Source organism: Macrobrachium nipponense, chromosome 20 (genome assembly GCF_015104395.2).
Source record: "Macrobrachium nipponense isolate FS-2020 chromosome 20, ASM1510439v2, whole genome shotgun sequence".
In the NCBI taxonomy this organism is placed as follows: Eukaryota; Metazoa; Arthropoda; class Malacostraca; order Decapoda; family Palaemonidae; genus Macrobrachium; species Macrobrachium nipponense.
The window spans coordinates 46262964-46290681 of NC_061089.1; the positions used below are offsets into that span (position 1 = coordinate 46262964).

General features: G+C 38.3%; 1 protein-coding gene and 1 long non-coding RNA gene across 2 annotated transcripts in view; one reads left to right on the plus strand and one right to left on the minus strand.

Annotated features, from left to right (window-relative positions):
* Positions 1 to 11100, plus strand: part of LOC135225618 (inorganic pyrophosphatase-like) — a 16250-nt gene extending 5150 nt beyond the window's left edge. The window contains exons 3-7 of the mRNA XM_064264936.1: positions 4909 to 5028; positions 5364 to 5483; positions 5598 to 5834; positions 7233 to 7413; positions 10765 to 11100. Of these exons, the coding sequence (XP_064121006.1) occupies positions 4909 to 5028; positions 5364 to 5483; positions 5598 to 5834; positions 7233 to 7413; positions 10765 to 10796 (690 nt within the window). The 3' untranslated portion in view covers positions 10797 to 11100. The remainder of the gene's footprint in view (positions 1 to 4908; positions 5029 to 5363; positions 5484 to 5597; positions 5835 to 7232; positions 7414 to 10764) is intronic.
* Positions 10322 to 27638, minus strand: LOC135225626 (uncharacterized). Its single transcript, XR_010317049.1, has 4 exons — positions 27528 to 27638; positions 18555 to 18703; positions 14963 to 15106; positions 10322 to 10668 (listed from the first exon to the last, which is right to left on the minus strand). It is a non-coding gene; the product is annotated as an uncharacterized LOC135225626 (long non-coding RNA).
* Positions 27639 to 27718: the final 80 nt, after the last annotated feature.

Consider the following 27718-nt stretch of genomic DNA (forward strand, 5'->3'; position numbering starts at 1 on the left):
ATACCTGCATACATTGATAGTACTAACACTTTATGCCCCCCAAATTTACTGTAAATTTAGGATCATATGTTATGTACGCACGTACATTGACTGAAATCTTTTTTAAGCTCAAATACTAACTTAAACAGAACATTTGCTGTTGGGTGCATAAAAGTTACATAACAGGGATACAAAAAAAAAAATTACGCTCGAATACTAATGAGTGCCCGTTGTTGGTTTCTGTTTCTTTTACGCATAAAAAGTAAGATTTATGCGTAACTCGGCGAACATCAACGTTCGAGATTTCAGTTTTGTTTAAGATTTCTCTATTGTTCGTTGCTATATATCGTTATTTATACCTAAACGTCGCGACAAAAGTATGAAACAAGCATTCATAGGGCAAAGTTTAAAGTTAGGCTTCCAAATAATAAAATGCATTTTTTCAAACCAATACTCTTTAAAATGCCCTTGAATAATGCACCAACGCCATCTGGCAACGGAGTTGTGGTTTTTCGTGAACGGACAGTGTTATCCCCGTTTGTGTATCCTTGTAAGTCCTTGATCACTATTTTATTACGAAATGTAAACAAGTATTTGGCATCAGCGTTGTCGAAGTACACCTTTTTCGTCTGCTATGCGGAATTTTAACTCTACGGGCAGCTATCACACACTTTCATGCGGAGTGCGGAATCTGCATTCCGCATGGGGCTCTGCACGTCCTCTGCACACTATTTCATTCGTTTTTTTAAATTTCTAACTTTAATTTATATTATCTAACAATCACTTACATGAAATATTTGCATAACACGTAGATGAAAAGCATATTGCATAACTAATTAAGTGTATTTGTCACTCTTTACACATTTGCGCTTCAAACGCTGCCAAAATCCTTCCCCAGGGCTGTGAGAATTTGATAAGAGGAATCTATACATATTTTTTCCCATAGTGCAAAGAGACACAGTGAATTCCAACAATTCCAAGTTTTTTGTAATACAGAGCCACATAAAATTCTCCATGTCTCACAGACTCGATGGCTGTCACTTCACATGGCTGTATCCCGTATTTTAGAACAGTGGCAGCCATTAACTATGTATTTCAGGGGGAAACATCTTGAAAATAGGCTCCCAACATCCACTCACATCTACGAAGGATTAAATGATCGTTTCATGCATATGTACTTCAAAATTTTAAACTATCCTAAATTCAACACATTCAACCTATTATTTCAGAGGAAGGAACCTATGGTGCATTTGCTCTATGAAGCTTGTTGTGACATATCTACAAATACTAAGGAACTATTATCAACGGAAGCCACTGACCACAAATAATATATGTGAAATAAATCCAGCAGATAAAAATAATTTCTTGCCTCTCAATCAAATCTATTTGGGTTTAGAAATACATAGTCTCCTACAAACACCTGAAATAAGATCGAATGAGGATATGATAACTGACTTCAGAACAAGATGTAGACATTTTCATGTGACAGCTTGTTTGGAAATGAAAAGCAGATTTCCACTCTTGTTCAAAATTATTGCACTTATGCAGCGTGTTCTGTGTCAAGGATTGCACCAGCCCAGATCTGCTCAATAAGACACCAACATTAACAGATTTGGCAAGTCGGTGTCGACAATCAGCTCTATCTTAGCAAAGAAACATGAAATCAAGGCAACTGATGTTGCGAAAGGGGTCATGTCATTATCTAAACAGAGACCGCTATTAGTGGAAGATATTGAAAATCTTTTGTTGGTGTTGATCAATGAAAAACAGTTAGTTGGGGATAGTGTGTCTGAAGAAATCATTTGTGAGAAAGCTAGAATGTTGCATGCTGATTGTACAGCATTGGGAGGCTGCGAGCTCAGATAAACATGCCACCGAAGAATTCATTAAGGAATTCAAGGAGTATCTGTATGCTGAAGGATTCCTCCCACAGCAGGTCTTCAATTGTGATGAGACAGGCCTGTCTGGAAAATAATGCCAAAACGGACCTACATCATGCAGGAGGAAAGTTCATTGCCATGGCACAAGCCAGTGAATCATAAGCTAACACACTTGTTCTGTGGGAATGCCAGTGAGGATTTCAAAGTGAAGCCCCTACTTGTGTATCACTGAAACTCGCCGAGTGTTCAAGATAAACAATGTGATCAAGAATAAATAGCCTGTTATGTGGAAGGCCAATAAGAAAGCATGGGTCACGAGGCAAATTTTCATTGAGTTGGTCAATGAAGTGTTTGGCCCTAGTGTGAAAAAATACCTCTCCGAAAATCAATTGCCCCTCAAGTGTTTCTGGTAATAGACATGCTCCTGCTCATCCTCCTGGCTTGGAAGACCAGTTGTTGGATGAATTTAAATTCATCACTGTCAAGTTCTTGCCCCCTAATACCACTCTTCTCATCCAGCCCATGGACCAGCAAATCATCTCCAACTTCAAGAAACTTTACACAAAGGCACTGTTCCAAAGGCGCTTTGAAGTGACCTCAGACACTGAATTGACCCTTAAGAGAGTTCTGGAATGATCACTTCAGTATCTTCAACTGCATAAGCCTTATACTAGATAAGGCTTGGCAGGGAGTGATTTCCAAAGCAATGAACTCTGCTTGGAAAAAATTGTGGCCAGTGTGTTACCTTGAGAGGGATTTCGAGGGGTTTGAGGCTGACCTCAATGACCCTGTGTCTGTTGTGGAGTCTATTGTGTCTGGGGAAGTCTGTGGGCTTGGATGTGATTGGCAAGGATGTGGAAGAGGTAGTGGATCCCCACAGGGAAAAGCTAACCACTCAGGAGCTACTAAACCTTCAGCAGAAACAGCAACAGACAGCAGATGAGGGATCTGAGGAAGAGAGAGGGGATACTGTGCCTACTTCAGTGATTAAAAAAATGTTTTCCAAGTGGAGTGATCTAAAAAAAAATTTATTGAGACACTTCATCCTAAAAAAGATGTTGCAATCCATGTCTAGCATGTTTAATGACAACGCTTTGTATCATTTTAGGCTGATATTGAAGAGATGTCAGAAACAAATGTCTCAGGACAGTTTTGTTATTTGACAGGGGTCCAGTGACTCTCAAGCTGGTCTTAGTGCCAGTAAAAAACAAGGTTGGGAAGTAACCTCAGACAGTGCCACTAAAAAACATAGAGAAGTAACCCCAGAAAGGTTTGTGATACCTGAAGTCCTTCTGGAGGGGTTTCCCCTTCCAAACAGTAACCTCTCCTCCCTCTCCCCTCCTCTCCATTTTCCAAATGTTAACAAGAGTCTTCTATAAAGGTAAAATTGATGTTAAATGTTTAATATTCATTTCATTGATCATTTATATTTACTTCTCATTGTTTTCTGTATGTAAAACTGTGTTTATTCCCTGTAAAATGTAGTTTTTGTTAATATTTTGTATTTTTTGTTAATATTTTTGGTGGTCTGGAATGCATTAATACTATTTACATTATTCCTTATGGGAATTATTGCTTTGGTTTTCATATGTTTCGGATATCGGAGGAGGTTCCGGAATGGATTATGCACGAAAACTGAGGTACCACTGTACTATTGCTAAAACCAGCTTTTCTTGATAAGGGTTCTGTTAGTTGACTAACGTTGTTTTGAGTCCTTCGAACATGATTAAAGATTTGGGAAGTGGAACCAAGGTCTGACTTACCTAATAAATGATGAAGCCAAATATGTGGTTTTGCCATTAAGAATTGAAACTTTGCTGGGTCGACCCTGTAGTAGGGGTGTAAGAATACAATTACCGTAGGTCCTGAGTGTCGTAAAAGGCGACTAAAAGGACAACTGCTACCTTGGAGTCTTTTTTTTTTTTTGAGTAAAAGGCTAGGCCCACCACCAATAATTGTGAAACTCCTGCCATGCAGGTGGACTTTTTAGTCAAAGGCGAGGCCCGCTGCCATTAGCTGTGGTTGTTGACAGCAAGGGCATGGGGTAGTAAAAACCCCTTTGCCAGACAGTAAACTATGCTTGATATTGTAAGGAATATATGGAGAGAATAGGTTTGGTGGAGGATGATGCCTTTGATAGAAGCAACGGAAAAGGTGCATCAGGCAACCGACCCCTTAATGTATGGATAATGATGGAAAAGAAAGTAAAAACTATGGAGGGTATTCCTTAACTAGTCAAAGGTGTTATCGCGATGCCAAAACCACAATGGGTAATCATAACCTGCCAAAACTGTTGTGCGTATATCAACCTTCTAATGCTGGTGCAGTTTTGTCTTAACCCAAGTTTTAATGAACACAAGTTTCATAAGGAGAGTCCTGAGTGTAAACTTATTAAACCTCATTGTAAGGCTGTTGAATGTATTTTTTTGCATTTTATCACTTTTACAATTATTGTATGATAATTGAAGAATGATGAGGACCCTCAAAATAGTGTAGAATGTATGAAGCAGATGCATAGTTTTGCTATGGATATTAAAATTTTAGATTTCACAAAGTAGTTATTTTGCATCACTGTTCCAAGCAATAAAAACTAGGTAGGAACTGTTGTCTTGAAACAGCAAGTTGGGAACGGAAAACAGGCTTGAGTAATCACTAACTTGTAAGGAAAAGAAAGTACTACTCACTTATAATTGCTGTGAAGAATATAGGTAAAAGTTTATTTGAGGTACAGGAAAATGTAATAATAAATTGAATAATTATTTAATGCATTCCTCAGTAATACCTTCCCAATAGAAAAGATCCCCAAGTAAAAATTTTTGTTTTTATATTGTTTCTTACAGGTTTATAGTTTTTTCTATTGGATTTTTAGTGTGACTGGATTGGACATCTTTACATTCCTGACTTGAAACAAAAGTGGTGTTGAGTTTGGTTACCTACCCATATACTGTATTGACATTGTCATATTACAGGGACTTTGCTTATTAAATGCCCTGTTATAGCTTGTTCCTTTTGACTGCACAAATTAAGTTCATTTCGTATTATTTTGCAGATAGCAACAAAGGACCCTCTCAATCCTATCAAACAAGATGTTAAAAAAGGAAAACTTAGATATGTGGCCAATGTATTCCCTCACCATGGCTACATTTGGAACTATGGAGCCCTTCCTCAGGTAGGTCTGGTTTCAAAGAAGAATTCTGCTTGTTATTTTTCTTATAGGGTTTCTTTGAATAATCTACCCTCTTGTTCGATAAATTCCTCGATTGACAACCATTTTAATAGAGTATTCCATTTTGATGCGGAAATTTATTTGTTCGTGTAATCTTAACTAAGTATAATGTACATATTTTCTAAAATTCCCATTATGAACTCCAGTCCTTTGGTATGCTTCAGTAGTATTACCAGTAGCATTACTCCTCTCCTTGACCTCTTTATTCCAGTCTGTTAATTTTCATCCCACTTTCCACATTTTCTTATATGGAAAGCTTATAAAATTTCTTTTATCAGACTTGGGAAGATCCAAGCCACCAAGATGAAGCCACTGGTTGTAAAGGTGACAACGACCCTATTGATGTTTGTGAGATTGGCTATCGTGTAGCCAAAAGAGGTGAAGTTATTCAGGTCAAGGTTAGTACTAATTTCTTTATTTTTTTATTTATAGTATAGTATTCCCATCTTGTAAATTGTAAATTGTCATCATTATCCTAGAAATTTTCTTTTATTGACTGTCATCTCTTTCAGATTCTTGGAACTATAGCACTTATTGATGAAGGGGAGACTGATTGGAAATTGATTGCTATTGATGTCAATGATCCTTTGGCACCCCAGTTAAGTGATATCTCTGATGTTGAGCAGCACATGCCAGGATTCTTGAAAGCAACAGTGGAATGGTTCAAGATTTATAAAATTCCTGATGGCAAACCAGAGAACCAGTTTGCTTTCGATGGGATGGCAAAGGATCGGGAATTTGCTCACAAGGTAACTTATTTATTGAAAGTTCTCTATAGGGAGATTGTGCCGTCAGTGCATCTCACACGCAGAGCACTATAGGAATTATACTTTAACCTTCTTTGCAGATTCCTTTTGACTCATAGCTGCAACTTCTTTCATTCCTTTTACAGTACCTCCATTCATATTCTTTCTTCCATCTTACTTTCCACTCTCTTGCAACAATAGTTTCATAGTGCAATTGTGAGGTTTTTCTCCTGTTACACCTTTGTAAATTTTTACACTCAATTTTCCTTTCAACGCTGAATGACCATATAATTCCTGAAGGACTTTTCCTCACACTATCATTGTTTTATTAATAGTACGTAATTTAATTAGGTTTTGTGTATGAATAAATGTATTTGTGTATTTTCAAGTAAGTCTTCTATCTTTACTTTTTAAATGTTTGATTGTTTCCAAGATTGTTTATTTGGGAGGATGTCATAAATGTTAGAGATTGCAATGTTTATTTGGGAGGATGTCATAAATATTACAGATAAATTTGGAAACTGTAGATTGCAATATAGTTAGCTGGTCTGGAAATGTCAAACTTGTAAACCAGTGTCTCCCCTCTTGCACCTAGAAGCTCAGAACTGTATCTTAATTAATAAACTCTTACAATATGAATACTACTGAATAACTATTAGAAGCGCAGCATATTCTTTTAAAAACTATGAGAAGCTGAGTTTATTCTTTGTTTTTAAATTGATGGCTAACAGATTACTTGGCAGAATTATTTGTCAAGAGCTTTGGCATGTGTTCCATTAGTTGTGAATACCTTGGAGCAGCTTTCTCCCACCTTAAAATTGTTTTCTTTACAGTATACAATATTTCCTTCATCAGTTACAATAAAAGCAACGTGTACTTAGAATTTAATTACAGTGCTTCTACTGTAATGGGAAAAATTAATAAAAGCTGCTAATGATAATAATAATTGAAATAATAGTAATGTAACAGAAGAATATAATAATCAGTATTCATCAGTGTTTACTGACCACTGCTTTTCTCAAGTGGATGAAATGATTTTTATTCTGGTTACTAGTGACTAGGAGGGGTTCCTTTGATGCTCAGTTGTCCTCCTGAAAGATTTTGAAAGCTGTTGGTCATGGTATTTGTAGATTGAAGTGTCATCTGTGATGTTTCTGTTGATGCTGCTGTTGATTTTTTTTAATTATGCTCAGCATTTTATTTCCCAATTTGCAAGTAGTAGCTAGTTCTTTTTTATTATTATTATTATTATTATGCTTTCGTGTTCATGGAAATAGAAGTATTCATTTTTACACACACCAGCTCAGTAAATATGTTGTACTGTACTTGAGGGTTTTAGGTAATAATGACCCAAACTGTATTGTATATGTCCAGTAGTTTAATTTGAAATTTTTTCTACAGATAATAATGGAGACTCATGAGGCTTGGCAAAACTTAGTGGAAGGTACTGCCGATGCTGGCGGATTGGATAACACCTGTGTCCTTATTCCTAATGCAGCAAACAAGATGAACACAGACGAAGCAGAGCAAGTTGTTAGTCAGGCTGCTGAGCCAGCTTCAGCTACACCCGTGGATCCTAAAGGTATGTTATATATATATTCTATATGTTCCAGTTGGTCACAGTTTTTTATTATTGCGTGACCTGCATTTTTGTTGTGTAATACTAAAAAAGCGTTTATTATTTCTTGTCAAAGAACTAAGGCTTGTTAAAGTAATTTTTCTCTTGTGGATGTGACACACTCATTATTGAATACTAGAAGAGACCAAATAGGGAGCATGTGAAAGGGGTAAGGACAGAGAATAATGCCATTTTGTCTGAAAGGATATTTAGAATCACTGTACATTATTCTACACAAAGCACAGTTGTTAGCGCTATCCCGTTTTAATTTTTTTGTTGTGTGGAGGGGAAGGAGTGCTGTATGGCCATTTTTCCAGTTTACTGCCTCTTATGTAGGATTAACAAGAGCAGTTGGTCTGTCGTGGTAACGTTGTTTCAACATTTTATTAAACAAACGAAAGTAATTGCAAAAGCTGTTATGATTGCTTATTCTGAATAATTTTCAAATTAAAATATTATTTAGAACGTGGGACATTCTTAAAAGTCAAGCGTAAGAAGTTATTAACTAGCAAAGTAAGTTTCTTGATAATAAAGTAGCCATCTTAGGAAGAAGCAAAATACAGAATGGAAAAGAAAGAATATAATGGAAATTAAAATAACTTTGTAGTGAGTAAGGTTTCTCTTTTGTTGTGCAGGACTAGGCAGAGTACTGCATTTCTTTAGGAAGTTTACAAGTGGTTAATTTTGTAGATGTTTTGTGTCCTGCAAATGTTTTTGCAGGACACAAGGTTCAATTTAATGGGAAGAAAGTCTGCAGAAATATGGTTAATTGATGGATTTTAAGAAGTTCTATCACATTCCCTGTTGGTTTTTGGTATTTAGGTTCAGCATCCTGGCCCGGCTTTAGGTCATGTGTCTATCTTGGAAAGTTTCCATGGTTGCTAGGTATTCTTTTCATCCCTCCTTTTCTTGGTTGTAAGGGCTTAACCATTTTCTTTGATAATTAAAAGATTCTGGTTGAGCAACATGTTTACAAGATCTTTACAAGAGATATTCATTAATTAGTTTGGTCTTGTTTTCAGTTTTAATGGAAGATTCGTAAATTGTTCTCATTTTGTGTTTTGTTTAAAAAGCTTTGTAAGTTTTTGTTCTCTGATGACTGTAACTCTTCATAAGGAAAAAGTAAAAATGTAAAGTGATCATATTCTAACACCTGAGGCTCCAGGAGACAATATCTTGTCATTGTTACTAGCAAAATACTTTACTTTTTCTTACTTTTTCTCACTTGGGATGCCAGTTGAAGACAAAGGATTCCATGAGTATTGTGGGTGTAGGTTGTAATTATAGACTAGTCCTTATCCTTTCATTGCTCTCAGAGGTTGGATTTCAAGCTGTAACAAAGCATACCTAGAAACCTGGAGCACCTCAGTGGTGTGGTTGGTTTGGTGTTTGCTTCTCACCTCGGTGGTTGTGGGTTCGATTCTCTGCCATTCCATTGAGGAGTGAGAGATGTGTATTTCTGGTGATAGAAGTTCACTCTCAACGGGGTTCGGAAGTCACGTAAACCCATTGGTCCCGTTGCTGAATAACCACTGGTTCCATGCAACGTAAAAACACCAAACGAACAAACAAGTACCTAGAACCTTACAGGATAACTAACCACAGGGTACTTCAGGAACAACATTTCACAGAAGCAGGAGAGTTAGAGGTACCTGTGCTACTTGCAGAATTGATTGATTGAAGGAAGATGGTCCATGCTACAGTTTAACTAACTTCAGCAACAACCTTGAATCGTCCATGAAAAGTAAACTTCAGTAACGACCTTTCACAGAAGCAGACGAGTTAGTGGTTCATGTGCTGCTTGCAGAATTGATTAATTGAAGGAAGAATGGTCCATGCTACAGTTAATCTTGGTAAGATAACTTCAGCAACGACCTTTCACAGAAGTGTTTAGTGGTAACAGTGCTGCTAGCAGAATTGATTAATCAATTGAAGGAAAAATGGTCCATGCTACAGTTAATCTTGTGGTCCATGCTATAGTAATGTTGGTCCTTACTACATTATAACTAACTTCAGGTAACTTCAGCAATGACTTTTCACAGAAGCAGATAGTGGTAACAGTGCTGTTTGCAGAATCGATTAATTGATGAAAGAATGGTCCATGCTACAATTAATCTTGGTCCATGCTACAGTATCTTGGTCCATACTACATTATGACTAACTTAGGTAACTTCAGCAACAACCTTGAATCATTCAAGTCCATGTACAGGAAACTTCAATGACCTTGCATAAGAGTTAGTGGTACCTCGTGTAACATCAGCAACAAACCTTGAATCATCCATGATGCAGGAAACTTCAGCAATGACCTATACAGAAGCAGAACGAGTTAGTGGTGCCTGTGCTGCTTGCAGAATCAATTTATTGAAGGAATTATGGGCCATGTTACATTACAACTACGTCATGATAAAGGAAACTTCAGCAATGACCTTTTGCAGAAGCAGAAGAATTGTGCAGAAGAGTTAAGTGGTTCCCGTACAGCTGTTCCTGTAATGCTTGCAGAACTGATTAATTGAAGGAAACTTCAATGACCTTAAACTAGAGCAGAATAGTTAGTGGTACCTTAGTTACTGGTACCTCTGGTAACTTCAGCAATGACCTACACAGAAGCAGAACAAGTTAGTGGTGCCTGTGCTGCTTGCAGCAATTGATTGATTGAAGGAAGAATGGTCATGATACAGCATAACTAAAGATAACTAAAGCAAACAACCTTGAATCATAACTTCAGCAAAAACGTTGAATCGTCCATGATACAGGAAACTATAGAAATGCAGCAATGACCTTCACAGAAGCAGAACGGGTTAGTGGTACCTGTGCTTGCATTGCAACAGCATTCAGCATTCTGAAGTAAGAAGGAAGAATGGTCATGCTACAGTTTCTTCCCTGATGCAAGACACAAAAGTTGAAATCTGCTTCCGAAGTTTTTGATGAAGAGCAGCATGGAGAGTTTTAGGTTCTTTTAAGACTTCTTTTTACTGGGTGTCCCTGTGTCTTCCTTTCTTTTCTGTTTGTTTTCCATGTCAGCAATCCACCGTTTCATTCTTCTCCAACTGTGGCTTTTGTCATTATTTGGCAACTGCAAGTCAGTACTTGAATGTGTATCCTTTCCGATGTATAAGCACCTTGTCTGGCATGCCTTCCTTCTACTGGTCCACCAGTGAAGAAACAATAGGCTGGAGATATATTTTATTCACAGTAATCATGAAGTATTGGGAGAGTTATCTGTAAAGAAAAAAAAACATGTTGTAGTATAGTAGCAACATTATTTTGTAGTTGAAATTGACTTGAAACTAATGAACATTTAATTCTGTTTTGCAGTTGATCTGTGGCATTATGTGAGCCTGAAGTGATTAAGGGTGCCATATCTCGTCTGTGAAGGCATGCCAAGCGTCTATTACCTTGACTGGATATGCAAGGCATCTACAACTAGGTTTTGCTCCATTTTAAAGAGAAGTCTTTTGGTTTCATTTGACGACTGTGAAAACTACATTTAAATTGGCCAAAATGTTTGTTGAATTTTGAACAAAGCAAGTAATACTCTTATTTATTTCACATCACATCAAATGTCATCATATCATTACTGAAAAAGTATGTTCTTATATTTAATGATGTAATTACTAAGGCTGAATTTTATTAATAAAGAGATATGAATTATTTTAAGGTTTTGCTAGCTCTGATTAGTTTTTTCCCTAAAATATCTTAACTTGTGTTTCAACTTGCAGTCAAGGCAATCAAATGTATTGCCATAGATAGAAACTGTAGCTTCAACTTGAACTGAAAGGCAATCATGTATTGCTATAGAAGGCAATCAATGTATTGCTATAAATAGAAAATGTAGATAGTTCTTATAAGCTCAAAAATAGAAAAACTGCATTGCAATCAGTGTATTGCTATAGGATAGATAAGCTTTTCAAAAATTAGAAATACTGCAAGGCAATCAATGTATTGCCATAGATAGAAAATGTAGAATAGTTCATATAAGCTTAAAAAAGTTCATATAAGCTCAAAAATAGAAAAAGTAACAACATTCCTATAAGCTTAAAAAAAATAGAAAAGGGACTTAAGTAATAAAGTTTCATATTGCATAAAGAAAAGTAACAGTTTCATATTGCATAAAGAAAAGTAAAAGTTTCATATTGCATAAAGAAATTGCAAAAATGCTTAAGAGAATGGGTCTGAGTGAAGTTTAGTTACTAAAGTTTTAGAAAAAGGACTTAAGTAACAGTTTTATATTACATGAACAAATTTTCATATTACATCAAGAAATTATGAAATGTTTAAGAGAATGGGACAGAATGAAGTTGAGAACATTTTTAAAGGACTTTTAAGTAAAATTTCTTGTTACATGAAATTACAAAATGAGAAAGAGAATTGGTCAGAATGGAGAATATTTTAAAGAACAAAGTGTAAATACAGTTTTAAGACCTTACCAAAAGTAGGGGCCAAGACCTTGCCCATAAATAGGGGACAATGTCCACTTGCCCAAAATTAGGGGACAATGTTGTCCAACACCAAAAAATGGTATACATGTCTTAAATTGTCATACTTTCAGAAAGAGTAGGAGAGTGGACCAATATAATTGGAGACCTTTAATTGCCATAATTTTAGAAAGTAGGGGAATTAACCAAAAAAACGGAAGGTTGGTTAAAAGTTGTATACATTAAAAATGTTGCAAATACAGTTGAAGACAACCAAAAATACGTGACAAAGTTGTCTAACACCAAAAGATGATAGACCTTGAATTGTAATACTTTTAGAACCAAAAATGTTTTAAATACAGTTGAAGACAATGTTGTTCAGCACCTAAAGATGGTAGACCTATAATTGTCATTGTTAGAACACCAAAAATGTATATACAGCTAAAGACTATCAAAAATACGGGACTATATTGCCCTACACCAAAAAATGGTAACCTTGAATTTTCATATTTAAGAGAGTAAAATAAAAATATGGGCGACCTTGAAATGCCATATTTTTAGAAAGACATTAGGAGAATGAACCAAAAAGTGAAATGTTAGTTTAAAGTTGTATAAAACACCAAAAAATGTAAATGCAATTGAAGACTGGTCCGAAAATAGGGAATAATGTTGTCCAACAACACCTAAAGATGGTAGACCTTAAATTTAAAGAGTCATATTGTTAGAACACCAAAAATGTTGTAAATACAGTTGAAGACAACCCAAAATTGGGGACAATTATCCAACACCAAAAATTGGTATAGCCCTTGAATTGTCATATTTTTAGAAAGACAGTAGTTAATATGTACACCAAACGGCTACCAGGAAGCACTTGCTGCCCCAAATGAAATGTACTACAGGGAAAAGTTGAAGAAATGGTTACGAAAAAATATGTGTGTAAATGAACAAGACGGAGAATGAACGACATTGGGGTACTGTAAAGCATTCACCAACCTGACAAGTAGGAGAAATTACTGAAGCTTACCTCAATAGTAACCTACCAAGCTGAAAGAGTAAGATTCAGGAGCTAAGTGATAACAACCTAACAAGTAAGGGGAGTAAGATTACTGGAGCTTTTATAAAGTACAACAGTAATAGGCCTAAACGTAACATTTTAACTGGATGGGCGGCTACCCACCTACAAGAATAAATTGCCCACCCACTAAATCAGTTTCGCCAAAGAGGTCTGTAGACGATTTAGATAACACCAAACCACTACTTGAAAACTATTTGTTAGCTCCAAACCACTACTCGAAAACTATTTGTTGCTGTAGCTAAAAATATCTTAACTAAAATATGACAAAAAATGATTTATTAAATAACAATGTGCATGTATTTTATATGCAATGACGAAGTAAAAAATAGAATAAATAAGCCCAGTGCCCACCCACTAAAAAATTCTTAGGTTTAGCCCTGACTAGATATACAGTGGGGAAATTGATGCATCTAGTAACCTAACAAGATGGACTAAGATTACTAAAGTCCAGGTAGAATTGAGAAACATAGTTATGGTCAGAAAATAAATGGATATGGAAAAGGAACCAAGAGAGAAAATGGATATACGATGGGGAAAACTGATGCGTTATTCAACCTAATTTAAGTATTTAACTGAAGACAGGGAGATGCTGCAAAAGAGAAAAACGATCAACAACAATTTCAATTACAACAATGATTATTACAGCGATTGGGAAGGGAGGAGACAGCAGCCTTCAGAACATTTGCCAAGTGTATCTGTTGCCATGCTGTATGACTTCCAGCGTTATCAATATATAACAATTGGTGTCAAAGATGTTCAGGGTTGTGCCTTAGAGGAACAAAGAATTATTGATCTACTAATAAAGGATTATCTTTATCGCCATCTCTTCACCATTAGTAGGAAGGGGTAGTCTTTTGAGGAAGCAGTACATTCCTTTTATCTTATTAATATACTCGATTATTACAATTGCTTTCAGAGGGTGTTAGTAACAATAAGAAAAAAAAAAATAAAGTGACATTTAACTTTAAAAAGATGATCTTTGTAGCTAATGGAAACCGTGATGATTCAGAACTTCACTAAAATGCTGATGCCAACTAAGTAGCTTCAAGGTATGGGTACAGATGTTTAGGGCAAATAATGAGGTTTGCAAGGGAGATAAAGAAGATGATGAATATTTTGAACAAGAACATTGAAGAGGACTAGAGAGAAATGGAAATAAACGCAAATAGAGAGATTCCAAGATCATACTGAATAACAAAATCAGCTTTTGTAAACAGCCATCGCAATTTGCATTTACGTACTTGGCATAGCCCATACACAGTCTATGAAATCAATCAGTAACACTAAGAATTATGGCAAGAAAGTTACCATACAATGGATTAAACTTCTCTGTTGCCTATTATTGATGTGTACGATTTTATCTGAAATTCAATGAAACCCAAATATTAAATGAAACTAGATATTTCTTCTTTCCTTTGCCAAGCTTTCGACTATGCCTCAACGAAGAATAAGATTTCATCCCAGCCCTCAAATACAAATGCTGTCGCAATCGTGTTCATTTATTTACCCTTTCGTAAGGTAATGTTAAGCATTTTTCATGCATGTTTTGGCTAAAATATAGATTTATGATTACTACTGGTCACATTCAACACATCTGTGGAAATGCAGCGGCATACAATGAGCTAAGCTCTCGATTTCCTAATTTCATCTGCTATGCTGTCACCGAAATCCTAGCAAATCCAAGTAGGATACGAAATCGCTTTCTCCTTCCTGAGCTCCGAACCCAGGTAAGGTTGATTAGTGAGATCAGAGCTTACCCATCATGCCACAACAGATGAATTTACAAGGTCATGCGTAACCTGACCTAAGATCAGAGAGCTCAAGGAGGGGACCGAAAATTATTAAATTTTGTATCCTTTTTGGACATTGAAGAATTCCTGCGAACATCACTTCGAAAATATTAGGAAAACAAGAAATGAAGAGGTCATAATACTACCATCGAATTTCAATTGATGTGGTGCATATAACCAGAAGATATAATATATATTTCAACCACAAGATAAAAAAAAATGCCATACGTTACCTTACAAAAGTGGAGATGGCTCGGTTTCAACTCTGGTAAACATCTGACTGCGATATGAATATGTAAATACGATCCGAGGTAGTTTCTTATCCTCCGTTGAGATATAGTGGGGATGGTGACCTCATTTCTGGACCAGGTGTGAAGCTGTGTTGAATAGAGAAATTAATTTCCTTTTCTTATTCAGAATTATGAATTTCAGTTAAAATCATACCCAGCAATATGAGGAAATCAGGGACGTTTAAGTGTCATTATATAACACTATTTCCACAACTCTAGTGAATGTGACTGATAAATTCATACACATTAAAAAAAAACAGCATGTAAGGATACGGATCAATTCTATTTCAGGACACTTGATTTCTACCTGACCTGAATTCGAAGTTGGGCATTGTAAGGGAGAAGTTACGTCATTCTATTTCCTATTTGGATTTTCTAGGATTTCAGTAAAATCGGATCCGAACGCATTAAGTAACCCAGAAGTGCTCGTAGCAGTTATGCTGTTTTCTCGCTACTTGTGGAAATGACCAGTATATTTTATACATAATTTTTTTTATGGGATTGAAATAAAAAAGACAATCTCTTTAAGAAAATATAAGGGAAAAAATAATCATACGTTACAAGAGTATAAGGCAGGATCCGTTTCAGCTCTAGTAAATACATCTGGCTTTGACAGATTTATTTACTTACGAGCTGAGATAAGCTCTTATCCTTCGTTGTGGCATTGCGGGTAAGCTCTGACCTCATTTCTCCCCGATGCCCAAGTTCGAAATGTCAGTGAAGCATGCTTAACACAACACATCCATCTAGATGGCTATGGGCCAAGTTCATAACACGGCAAATAAAGACGATGAAGTAAGAATCAAAAGAATCACGACATGAAAACCGAAAAAGGAAGAGGTAAAAAGATGGGAATAGGATAAAGCTATGTCAAATTGGGACCAAAAGGCGATGGTATAAACTAATGAGACGGGGCAAATAAAAAGGCAGCAGCCAAAGCGTCTTGTATTACAGGGGAAGGTATATGGAGAAAGAATTGAATTGGCAATAGAATTTAGCCCAAAGGCCAAGCACTGGGGCCTACGAGGCCATTCAGCGCTGAAACGGAAATTGACAGTAAAAGGTGTAACAGGAGGAAAACCTCGCAATTGCACTATGAATCAATTGTTAGAAAAGAGCGAGATCCACAATCAGGAACCGTAGAAAAATTTTAGCTTCCCCTTCATGATCAATGTTATTGCGCAATATTCTGTTTTGTACAATATTTTGAAAGTGTAGAGATAGTATCGAAGAATGGCAATATATTGACGCCATCAAAAGGTTTGATATTTTATTGCACAAGACGAATATATTTGGAAGTGTGAGAGTAACAATATTCCTGTCAGTATGCTTCCTGTCATCATACAGTCGACATGTCGGGCAAGAAAGATGATCGACAATTCCTAATGGAAATCTTACAACTGTACTGTGACGGGTTAAAAGTAAAGAATAAAGTGACAGACAAAAGAAAGACAGCGCATATGAGGTCTTGTTGAAAAAGTATAATGAAAAATACCCAGAGGCTATAAGAAATGTGTAGCAGACTATTGCAATCCGATTAAAGCAACAGCAGTATCCGTCATGATGATGTCTCGCTGAAATCCTTCGCTCGACTGACGATATTGAACAATAATATGGAGCCACTTAGGAGGAGACACATTGCACAATAAAATGGAGTCAATATATTGTGTCAATAATATTGATCGTGTAGGGGGCTCTTAAGAAGCAGAAAGCCTTCTCAGGTTAGGACAGAGGGTTTAGGCAAAAGGTCAGCCAGGTAACAGGGGTACTTGAGTGGAAGGTTGAAAAGCTGGAGACAAGACCAGAAAACATTTTACATGAATTGTTTTAGAATTCAACAACGCTTGAGGAAGAAAAGTTTTTCTGGATAGCAAAGGTGAACGAGTTAATTTGGAGATAAAACTGAAGCTCGCAAAGTATGCAAAAGGTGGCACTTGAACAATTTTGAAGTTAAGAGACGAATAATGCAATCATGAGGCAGTATTTTGAACTACATGAAGAGACTATGAACAAGATGTTTGTGACAACTGGAAGCAATAGAAAAAAGTGGCATCAGAACCAGGTATGGAGAACTTTAAGAAGACGAAAAGTAGCTACAGAGGCCCTTGGAGAGGCCCATGGTCCACCAAGCCTAACAGGTGTTGGCTAATAGCAGCGATGACCCAATCACTGATGAGCTGAATAGGATTTATACAGTTATGGCAGAGTGAGAGAAAAAAGTATTCAAGGAACAAACTATAGCATGAAAAGCATGGAGGAAGTAAATAATGGGATACAGCTAAAGAACAATGGTAACAATCAGCAATTCCCAGTTAAGCTTCATACCAGACAAATCAACAATAGAGGCGTCTCAGTCTTACACCGAAGAAACTTTGCGAGACGTACCGTGTGTGAACAGAAAAGTTGTCATATGTTTTGAGCTCACAAAGGAATTTGACAAAGAACCAAGAAGACCAGCAATTAGGTGGTCGTTATGAAAGCAGAAGGCACTGGAAGGGCCCATTATTATTACTCTTCTTAACAGTTAGTAAATAGTTTAAACCACAACAGTGAAACTAACGTTCCTAGCGTTATTAGCTCTCACAGTACTGGCCAGAAGGAAGGAGTTATTAAACTAGATATCTTACCATACCTAACAATCTGAGAGTGAAGATAGTGGCAGGTAGAAAGGGAAAATATCAGATATTTCTGGCGTTCTTTAAAAAATGCACAGTATTTTATAGTTTGTTGTAGTAATGAAAAAAAAACTAAAAGGTATTGCAGAAATGTTGATCCCTGGGAGCTGTTTTACGTGACTGCAGAAATGTTTAATGAACGAAGAATGGATAAGAAGGTAGTCGAGTAAGGTCAAATTGAGCAAAACATTGCTTTTGGTAGATGGTAAATAGCCAAAGGGAAGACGGGGTTGTCTGGGCACTTGTAAGTATAATTGTAGTGGGCCAATGTGAACTGAAAATATAAGCATCCAGTATAAAAGATGGAGTCATGGAGCAAACAGGATTGCACATTGTAAAGGGAATAACGGATTTTTGAAGCTAAAAATATGTCAAAGGCAGGCAAACTGTGAGGAAGAGGAGGAGGAGGAGGCCCAAATTGCGGTGGGAAGGGACGCCAGGTGAGGTAAGACATTTCGTTATTTTGGGAAGGTGGGAGGAGATACTAGGTCATGATGCTGGTACCGAGTGGGTAATATTACGAACTATGAGCAACATTTGCCTGGACAGTGTAAAAAGATCCCTAGTAAATAAGAAGATCCTATTATCAAGCAGACAAAAACTCATGATGGCTAATAAGTCCTATACATACAATACTAATCTCGATAAAATGCTAGGATAGCTACTGGAGGCCTGAGAAGTGGTGCCCAAAGTCTATAAGACTGTGTGTTTTGAAAAATATGTAATGAGGTATAAGAGTAAACACCAAGAGTAAAGCCCTGAAAATCTGCGAAAGGACACAAATGACGACCAAGACCACAAGGAGATTTTTGGCACACTGCTGAAAAGAAGACTGGGGGGAGAACTCCATTTACATTAACCTCATTTTTAGGATTATTCAGTACAACCATCTAGGCGTCCTCATTTTCTTCGCAGGTTTCTCGTAGGCAGATGTAGATGACACTTCAATCTCAGCGGAAGGAATTCAGGCAAAAGTGGATTTACTTGAGTGATGACAAATCCCTAAATCCTGTAATGAGAAAAAGAATGGCGTAAATACATTTATGTCAAAATGAATAAACAAAATTAAATTCATCCTTCATCTAGGATACTCGTTCTAAATGCAATTAATTAATGCATTAAAAAAACAAGTATAGATTTTGATTTCAAAACTAAATATTAACTGGAATTTGAATGTTACGTATTTTTCCTCTGTAAATTTTGAGTCCGACAATGTAATGCGTTTTGTAAACATTTTGCTTGAAATTTTGTACTTAATGTAGATGTATATCAGAAAATATTGCACTAATTTTACTTCCACTACACAATATTTTTGTGGAAAGCAGAACTTTAATTTACTGGGATGCCATTCAAATGATATTTCATTAATATTCACAAATATGACAAGTATTCTCTGTTTACCTACTTCATTCAATTAAAGCAGTCTGTAAGATGCAGTCATAATGCCAAGCTCCTCAAGATGCTTCCATACACGTACCGTACTGTGAAAGTGAGTCTTTTCTAGACAGTGTTTTACAGTGTAAGAGGGCTGAGTTAATACTTTACAATGGCAAGCACCATTGCGTTCGCTTGTCTGACTTACTGTTTTTCAAATATTCATGTGTCTTATGTTCATACTTCTTTATTACTACTCTTTCTGGGAATGCTTCCTTTGCCTATAAGGACCTTTTACTCTTGCTGCTTATAAGAATTGGCTCTCTAATAATAAATACAGAAAAAATCACATATTTACAAGGCCTCTTTAACCTACAATTACTATCATATGGCCATTTATATTTTTTGTCCTGTCATTATTCGTCTGGGTGGCAGCAGCCTCCCGGGATATTCTTATCTTTCAGAATACATTACTCAGCGATATCTTCCGTTCAATCAGAAACTGTAATTAGTAACTAGGCCATCACTGAAAGATATCCTCATTAGCTACCTTCCATAAACACTATTTCAGTAGCAAACTCTTTAGTACTAGTGGTTCACTCAGTAGCGTAACAATGGGGTGGCGGTCCTCCAGGGGCGGCACTGTCCGGGGTGGGGGCAGGGCCAGGGGCCCTCTGGCATCTCTTGAGCAGGTCTGTTTTGGCATAATTTTAGATCTCCAAGTACATTTCGTCTGATCGGTACACTGAACAGCAATTTATCCACTCTGCTGTTGGACAGTTTGGGATTTTGGACAACGGCAACCCTGGTTTCCTTCTAATCAATAGGACTTTGTTATTATTAGAGAAATAGCTGCTAACAAAGCTCGTAGGGTTCCATTGTAAATCTGCTGTGTTTTTGTTTTAGCTTTATGAAATCAAATAAATGATCGAGATGTTAAGGTTTACAATGTGGGTTTAATTTTCACCACTTAGTACTTTGTAGCACGGTAATGGAGTCGACACTTTCAGAGTCTGGCCCGGGTGCCACTAACGCTAGTTACGCCACTGGGTTCACTTGTAAAACTAAGTATCAACAGGTAATTTTGAAGCCAGAGACCAGAGAGAATGCCTGTCATTCTAGAGAAATTTCAAAATAACCTCAAATGAGGACATTTTTCTGGCCTGCTGCTGCTCAAGAAAGTAATGAAATATATTTTATGTCAGCTTATGTGGTTTCAGATTAGTTTCCATCCTGCAGGTAGTCATCAACCTTAGGGAGATTTTTTGGCACACCACTAAGCATCAACTACAGTATTTGATATGGCTCATAGATTCTGTGCCAAAGAAAACTCTCAACCTTGTATCAGTTTCGACTATTCAGTTCAGACAAATTTGCATTTTAACAGAAGCTCTGAATGTGTGACATTGATGCAAACTCTACTCATTTCAGCTACCAAGTGTTTTTAAGTACATTTACAACAATATCCCGCTGTAGTTCCTCTACTTTGTAAGAGGGATGCGGTGAAGGAAGACAGAATAAGTGGCTGTTCCCTTTGTGACGAATTAAAACAAATCATGAGACATCATCTGGATAACTGTGTGCATGATGTTCTTGGCGAGAAATTAACTTGCTATTAAGCCAAATTACTACGATTCCTGTGTTCCCAAATTAATGGCAAAATTGGAGGGAGGGGCGCAGGATAAAAGTACAGTAGTAATGTAAACTAATAAGCATTTGGTCTTAAAAACTCTGAAATTAATGTCCTTTGAAAATTCTGAGGCCTAACATGGTATATTTCTCCATTATTTGTTGAAAAGAATCGAGAACAAGAGATCCAATAATAAAGAAATTAGAAAACACACATGTCCCATTAATGTTCAGCTTAACTGAATCATCAGACCATGGAAAATACTTGGCTCGAAACCTAAGGAGTTAATGAAAATCATTATTCAAAAGTAAGGGAATTCGAAGGTTAGCATGTCCTTTTTTTGTATTATTAACTATAATTTTTTCTTCTTTTTCAGTGACTAAAATAGCATCCCATTTTCGTTCAAATGGTTGTTGGAGAAGAATCAGTAAACTTACAATTATACTGTTACGAAAATAATTGTTTGCAGAAATTCACTCTTAAACAACTAATGTCTACTCAACCTTCCATAACCAAGATAACATGTGTCTGAACTACTCTGACCACAAAAAGGGCATAATCTGATCGTTTAAACAATCAAGCTCGATGGTGCCCCACTTTTTATTTTATCAGCGGTGTTAGTCCTTAAATAGTGTTTTTATACATTCAACTTCCCTGCCAGATATATACTTAGCTATAGACTCCGTCGTCTCCGACAGAATTTCAAATTTCGCGGCACACGCTACAGGTAGGTCAGGTGATCTACCGCCCTGCCCTGGGTGGCAGGACTAGGAACCATCCCCGTTTTCTAATCAGAATTCTTCTGTCGCCCGGACCATCAACATTGTTGTTGGTTCCTCTCGATTGGTTTTTCTTTTTTCACCGGCAATTGATCTTCTTGACCGACTTTTGGTGACGTATCTGGATTGTTGGATTGGCATACGCTTTTGTGGACTGTTTTGTGGACTTGATTTTGGAATTTTCTTTAATAATGTCTGACTCTGGTATGGTTGTGAGACGTTGTGTGAATGTAGGCTGTAAGGTGAGGTTGCCGAAAGCTTCGGTAGACCCTCACACGGTATGCAAGAGGTGCAGGGAGTATGAATGTTCTTTTACTAATACTTGTAAGGAATGTGAGAAGCTCCTCTATCAGATCATCTGTTTCCTTCTCAGTTAGTGAAGGATATATCTCGCTCGCTAACTGAGAAGGCGACACAAGACCTACTAACGCAAACGTCCAAGAAAGGACGCCCTGTAGTGTCGACGGTTAAGAAGGAATCTCGTCCTCCTCAGCAGCCCTTTCGTGGAGGTGCAGCGGCTCGTCCCCCTGCCAGAAAGAAGAGCTCTGAAAAGAGAGGAAGGTCTTCATTTAGACCCTTCAAGAAATCAAAGTGACTTGTTGCTCCTCCAAGCTCCAGTGGGCGCCAGACTCCTGAACTTTGCAGGAGTATGGGCAAAAAGGGGAGCCGACCCTTGGTCAGTGTCGGTCCTGAAGAAGGGATATGTAATCCCCTTCGACGACAGCCCGCCCCTAACATCTACGCCTCGGGAACTGTCAGCGAGGTACAGAGACCCGTTAATGAGAAAGACTCTCCTTCAAATGGTGGAGCAAATGTGGGAAAAAGAGGCCATCGAACTTGTGCAGGATCCACACTCCCCGGGATTTTACAATCGCCTTTTTCTAGTACCAAAGGCATCGGGGGGGTGGAGACCAGTTCTGGACGTAAGCGCTCTGAATCGCTTCGTACAGAAAAAGAAGTTTCGCATGGAAACGTCCGCCTCTGTAATGTCGGCTCTTCGTCCAGGAGATTGGATGGTCTCTCTGGACCTGCAAGACGCATATTTCCACGTTCCCATTCACCATTTGTCAAAGAAATATCTTCGCTTTGTAATAGGAGACAAGATCTTTAGTTCAGGGCTCTGTGCTTCGGTCTGTCTACAGCCCCACAAGTATTCACCAACCTGATGGCGAATGTAGCAAGATGGCTTCACCTAGAGGGGATAAACATCTCCCTCTACTTGGACGACTGGCTGATCAGGGCCAAGTCGAAGATTCAGTGCTTGGAGGACTTAGAAGTAACAAGGAACATGATAGATTCGCTAGGGTTGCTCGTCAACCTCGAGAAGTCACAACTGATCCCCAGCCAGAACTTGGTCTATCTGGGGATTCAGATGGATTCTCGGGGTTTTCGGGTGGGTATCCTTCGCGAGAAAGAATCGCTCGAGGTTTGTCGAGAATCTCGAGCTTCTTAGAGAGAAAGAACAGCTCAGCGAGGGATTACCTGAGCCTTTTAGGGACCCTGTCCTCATTGGAAAAGTTCTTCTCGCTAGGGAGACTTCACCTTCGCCCTCTTCAGTTTTTCCTCAAAGAGGTGTGGAGTTGGAAGACGGGTCAACTCTCGGACATCTTCCAACTTCCACAAGATGTAAAAGATCATCTGAAGTGGTGGATCCCTCCACTTCAAAAGAACGAAGGCGTATCGCTTGCTCTGCAGAACCCAGACCAAGTGTTATTTACCGACGCTTCGGAGTCGGGATGGGGAGCGACGCTAGGAGCAAGGGAGGTGTCAGGCACCTGGACAAAGGAACAGGTGTCCTGGCACATCAATTGCAAGGAACTTGTGGCCATACACCTAGCCTTAAAGTTCTTCGAAGAGATAGTCAGAGACGGGGTGATACAGATAAACTCGGACAACACCACGGCTCTGGCTTACATACGCAAGCAAGGAGGCACGCACTCTTTCTCCCTCTATCAGTTGACAAGAAACCTGTTAACCTGGACGGAAGAAAGAGGCATATCTCTCCTCACAAGGTTTGTTCAAGGGATCAAGAATGTGAGAGCGGACAGACTGAGCAGGAGAAATCAGGTCCTTCCCACAGAATGGACTCTACACGAAGAAGTGTGTCGAAGTCTTTGGTCCCTGTGGGGGAGACCTCACATAGACCTGTTTGCGACGTTCCTCTCCAAAAGAATAGAGATCTTCTGCTCTCTAGTGGAAGATCCGAGAGCCTTCGCAATAGACGCGTTTCTCATGGATTGGTCGGGTGTGGACGCATACGCCTTTCCCCCGTTCAAAATCCTGGGGGAAGTGCTCAGGAAGTTCGTAGCTTCGAAGAGCACGAAGTTGACACTCATAGCCCCATTTTGGCCAGCCCAGGAATGGTTCACGGAGGTACTGGAGTGGATAGTGGACTTCCCCAGATCGCTTCCAAACAGACACGATCTACTCAGACAACCCCACTTCGAGAGGTTTCATCACAACCTCCCAGGTCTCGCTCTGACTGCCTTTCGACTATCGAAAGACTTGTCAGAGCGAGAGGCTTTTCTCGCAAGGCTGCGGGCTCTATCGCTAGAGCCCGCAGAGCTTCGACGAGAAGAGTATACCAGTCAAAGTGGGAAGTCTTTAGGAGGTGGTGTAAGGGTCAGAAGCTGTCCTCCTCCAGTACCTCTATAGTGAATATTGCCGATTTCCTCCTCTTTCTGAGAGAGGAATCACACCTATCTGTCTCGACAATAAAAGGATACAGAAGCATGCTGTCTTCAGTATTCAGGAATCGAGGCCTGGACATTGCTAACGACAAAGATCTACACGATCTAATTAGATCTTTTGAGACTTCGAAAGCAGCTACTCCTAGAACACCTAGTTGGAATCTAGACGTGGTCCTGAAATTCCTTTCATCGGATAAATTCGAGCCTTTACATCTGGCGTCCTTCCGCGACGTCACTAGGAAAGGAAATGCTTGTTCCTGGTGGCTCTCGCTACAGCCAAGAGGACGAGCGAATTACACGCTCTGGATTCCACGGTGGGGTTCAAAGGAGATGCTGCCATCTGTTCTTTCCAGACAATGTTTCTGGCAAAGAACGAAAACCCGTCAAAACCTTGGCCCAGAAGTTTTGAGGTAAAAGGCCTATCTAACCTGGTAGGCAGAGAGATAGAGAGATCTCTCTGTCCAGTGAGAGCTCTTAAATACTATTTAGAGAGGAAGAGACAGATGGGAGCTTGTCAACAAGGTCTTTGGTGTGCGGTGAAGAACCCCAAAAGACTCATGTCCAAGAACGCCTTGGCTTTCTTTGTGAGAAGCGTTATTACGGACGCTCACAAGAACTGCTCGGAGGAATCCTTCGGTCTTCTAAAGGTCAAGACTCATGAAGTGAGGGCAGTAGCAACGTCCTTGGCGTTCCAAAAGAATATGTCTCTAAAGAATATCATTGAGACTATATATTGGAGGTGCAATTCAGTGTTTGCATCTCATTATCTGAAGGATGTGAGAGTGACCTATGAGAAGTGCTTCTCGCTAGGTCCTTTTGTATCAGCAGATACAGTACTGGGTCTTGGAGCAAAGACTGATCCTTAATTTTGTGTTTTTATCGTACATAAACCCTCTTGTCAGATATGTGCTTGGTTTTCTATTAGCAAGCTCACTACTGTCGCACGGGAGCAGAGTGTCATTGCTGGTAGGGGATCAAGGGTATGTATGACTAGTAGGGGAGTACAAAATTTTTTTTTTGTATATTTTGTAATGAAAGTGTAATTATGTTTCGAGTTTTTGGTTGTTTGTAAGGAGTTCGGGGATAACTCCTTACAATCTTAGAACTAACATGGATGTTAGGATCAGGTGATCAGGATCGGTTTTGTGCTCCTTGAACAAGGTGTATTGTCATGTTAGTGGAATAGCACCCAATGACAAAGGCCTTTAGGCTCTGCCGAGTAAGTGGATAAGACCCCATTGGCAGACCCACAAGAACTCTTAGCCATAGATCAATATCTCGCTGAGGCTCTTGAGGCTAAGCAGACTCCAAGGCAGTAGCCGCGAAGTCTTCAGCCTAATAAGGTAGGAACCAAGGTTTATTAATACCTACAACATATGTTGTTTACCTGTCTATTTCAGTTGTTAGCTGTCTCTTACCCACCACCAATGGGTGCTAATCAGCTAAGTATATATCTGGCAGGGAAGTTGAATGTATAAAAATGATATTGTCATGTTACAATAAAGTTTTATACATACTTACCTGACAGATATATATACTTAGCTATAGACTCCGTCGTCTCCGACAGAATTTCAAATTTCGCGGCACACGCTACAGGTAGGTCAGGTGATCTACCGCCCTGCCCTGGGTGGCAGGACTAGGAACCATCCCCGTTTTCTAATCAGAATTCTTCTCTTCCACCTGTCTCCTGCGGGGAGGCTGGGTGGGCCATTAATCGTATATATCTGTCAGGTAAGTATGTATAAAACTTTATTGTAACATGACAATATCATGTTTCAAAGCTCTCCTTACTGCATTAAGTGTCTTATGAACTAGGAAAAAAACTTCCTTAACTATTCCAATTTACTTTCTGTTGGTCATTAATAATGAAATGGGAACATACATCTCAGAAGACTAACTACACCACAGCATATGACCTGACCCTACAATAATTATTCATTGATTTCACAGGCACAATGTCTCAAGGATAAAGGCCTAGTTTCCCCTAAAAGCTTGCAACTTACAGTTACCCTTGTCTGAGCTCTGAAATAGAAATAACAGCCTTCTCTCAAAAATGCTGTGATTTTTGGTGGAAGTTTGGGAGACATTTTCTTATTCTTCAGTTTTATTACAGCCATTTTTACCATATGGATACAATAGGTGGGTTATAAAGGCCTTAACCCAGCCTATGGCGTGTAAAAATAGGCTAGTTTTCTAAGGTGGTGGTTGCATCAAGTTCCCAGTTAGGTAACAGATTTCCTAACTTGATTTTTTGGATTAAGAAAAAGAAACCCTATGTGGTACTAGCAAAATGTAGTAGTTCAGAACAGAGGCAATGCTTTATTTAACAAATTAAATATTGTCCATTAACATAACCTACTATCCTTTAAGATTTTCCTGGGTTTCAAAATTTGTCCGTGGCAAATTTTTTGTTGCTACTTCCTGTGATTTTACTTTAATGGTAAGCTGAATATCTGCACTACATTATGTTAAAAATGGAAAACAATAGAGAGATGTTACATGATTTCATATTATCTGAGTAACAGTTTGGGAACAGGGCAAGGTCAATTGATGTCATTGTGGACCATAGCACAGTGACTACAATGCTGGGCATGCCTTTGACCACTATAGTTTAAGAGTAACTTGAACGAGTCTAAGTTTTGTTTAGTCAAACGAGAGGCTACTCAAGTCTCTTCACCTTGTACTGTTATTCCTAGTGTGAAAAAACTATAGCAGTCCTTACCGAGTTATGCAAACTAAACATAGTAATCCTAAATAGACTACTTTTATATTCATTGCAAGTCTCTTTCAAAGGTGGCTTCTGCTTGAAAATATAGCTCACTGAATAACTGAAGTATCACAGGTCGTAGTTTGCCAGTGCATAAACCAGACAAGCCTTTGAATCACAAAAGGTTAAAAGCAACAGGGAGACAAGTTCACATTTAACTAAGGTAGAATGTGTTATCATCAGAGCAAGGGAAATGGAGGTTTCACCTGACCACTTTCTCACAAGCCTCAATTTGAGTTCAGCATTTAGCCTAAGAGACTAATGCTCATGAATATCTTGAACTAAAACAGTTTTTACAAATGAGATTGAAATCATTAGCTAGGACTTGATTTACACACACTAAACATTACTCCCGAACAGAACAGTACCATAAAGGCCTGCCTAACCTAGGGTAATCCACACCATGGCCAAAATGGAATCTGACTATATGGATGGATAATCAGTTCACCACCAATACCCACAAAAATATACCTCATAAACTATTCTAAAGTTAAATGAGGCACATTTTTACAAGCTGCTCTAAATTCAAGAGTCAGTGCCACTACACAGCTGGCTTTATCTACAACAGAACCACAACAGTGTAATATTCTTACCAGTCTAGCTTAGACTGTTATGTTTCTTTACTTGTCTCCTTAAAATGAATCAACTTCCAATTATCACTTGATCACAGCCTTAAAAATATCAACAATTAGCAACAACAAAATCTTGAGTGCCAACCTTGAAAAAATTAGGCAAACTCGTTCGGGAGCGCTACAGTCACGCCAACTCGGCCAAGGACACTGGA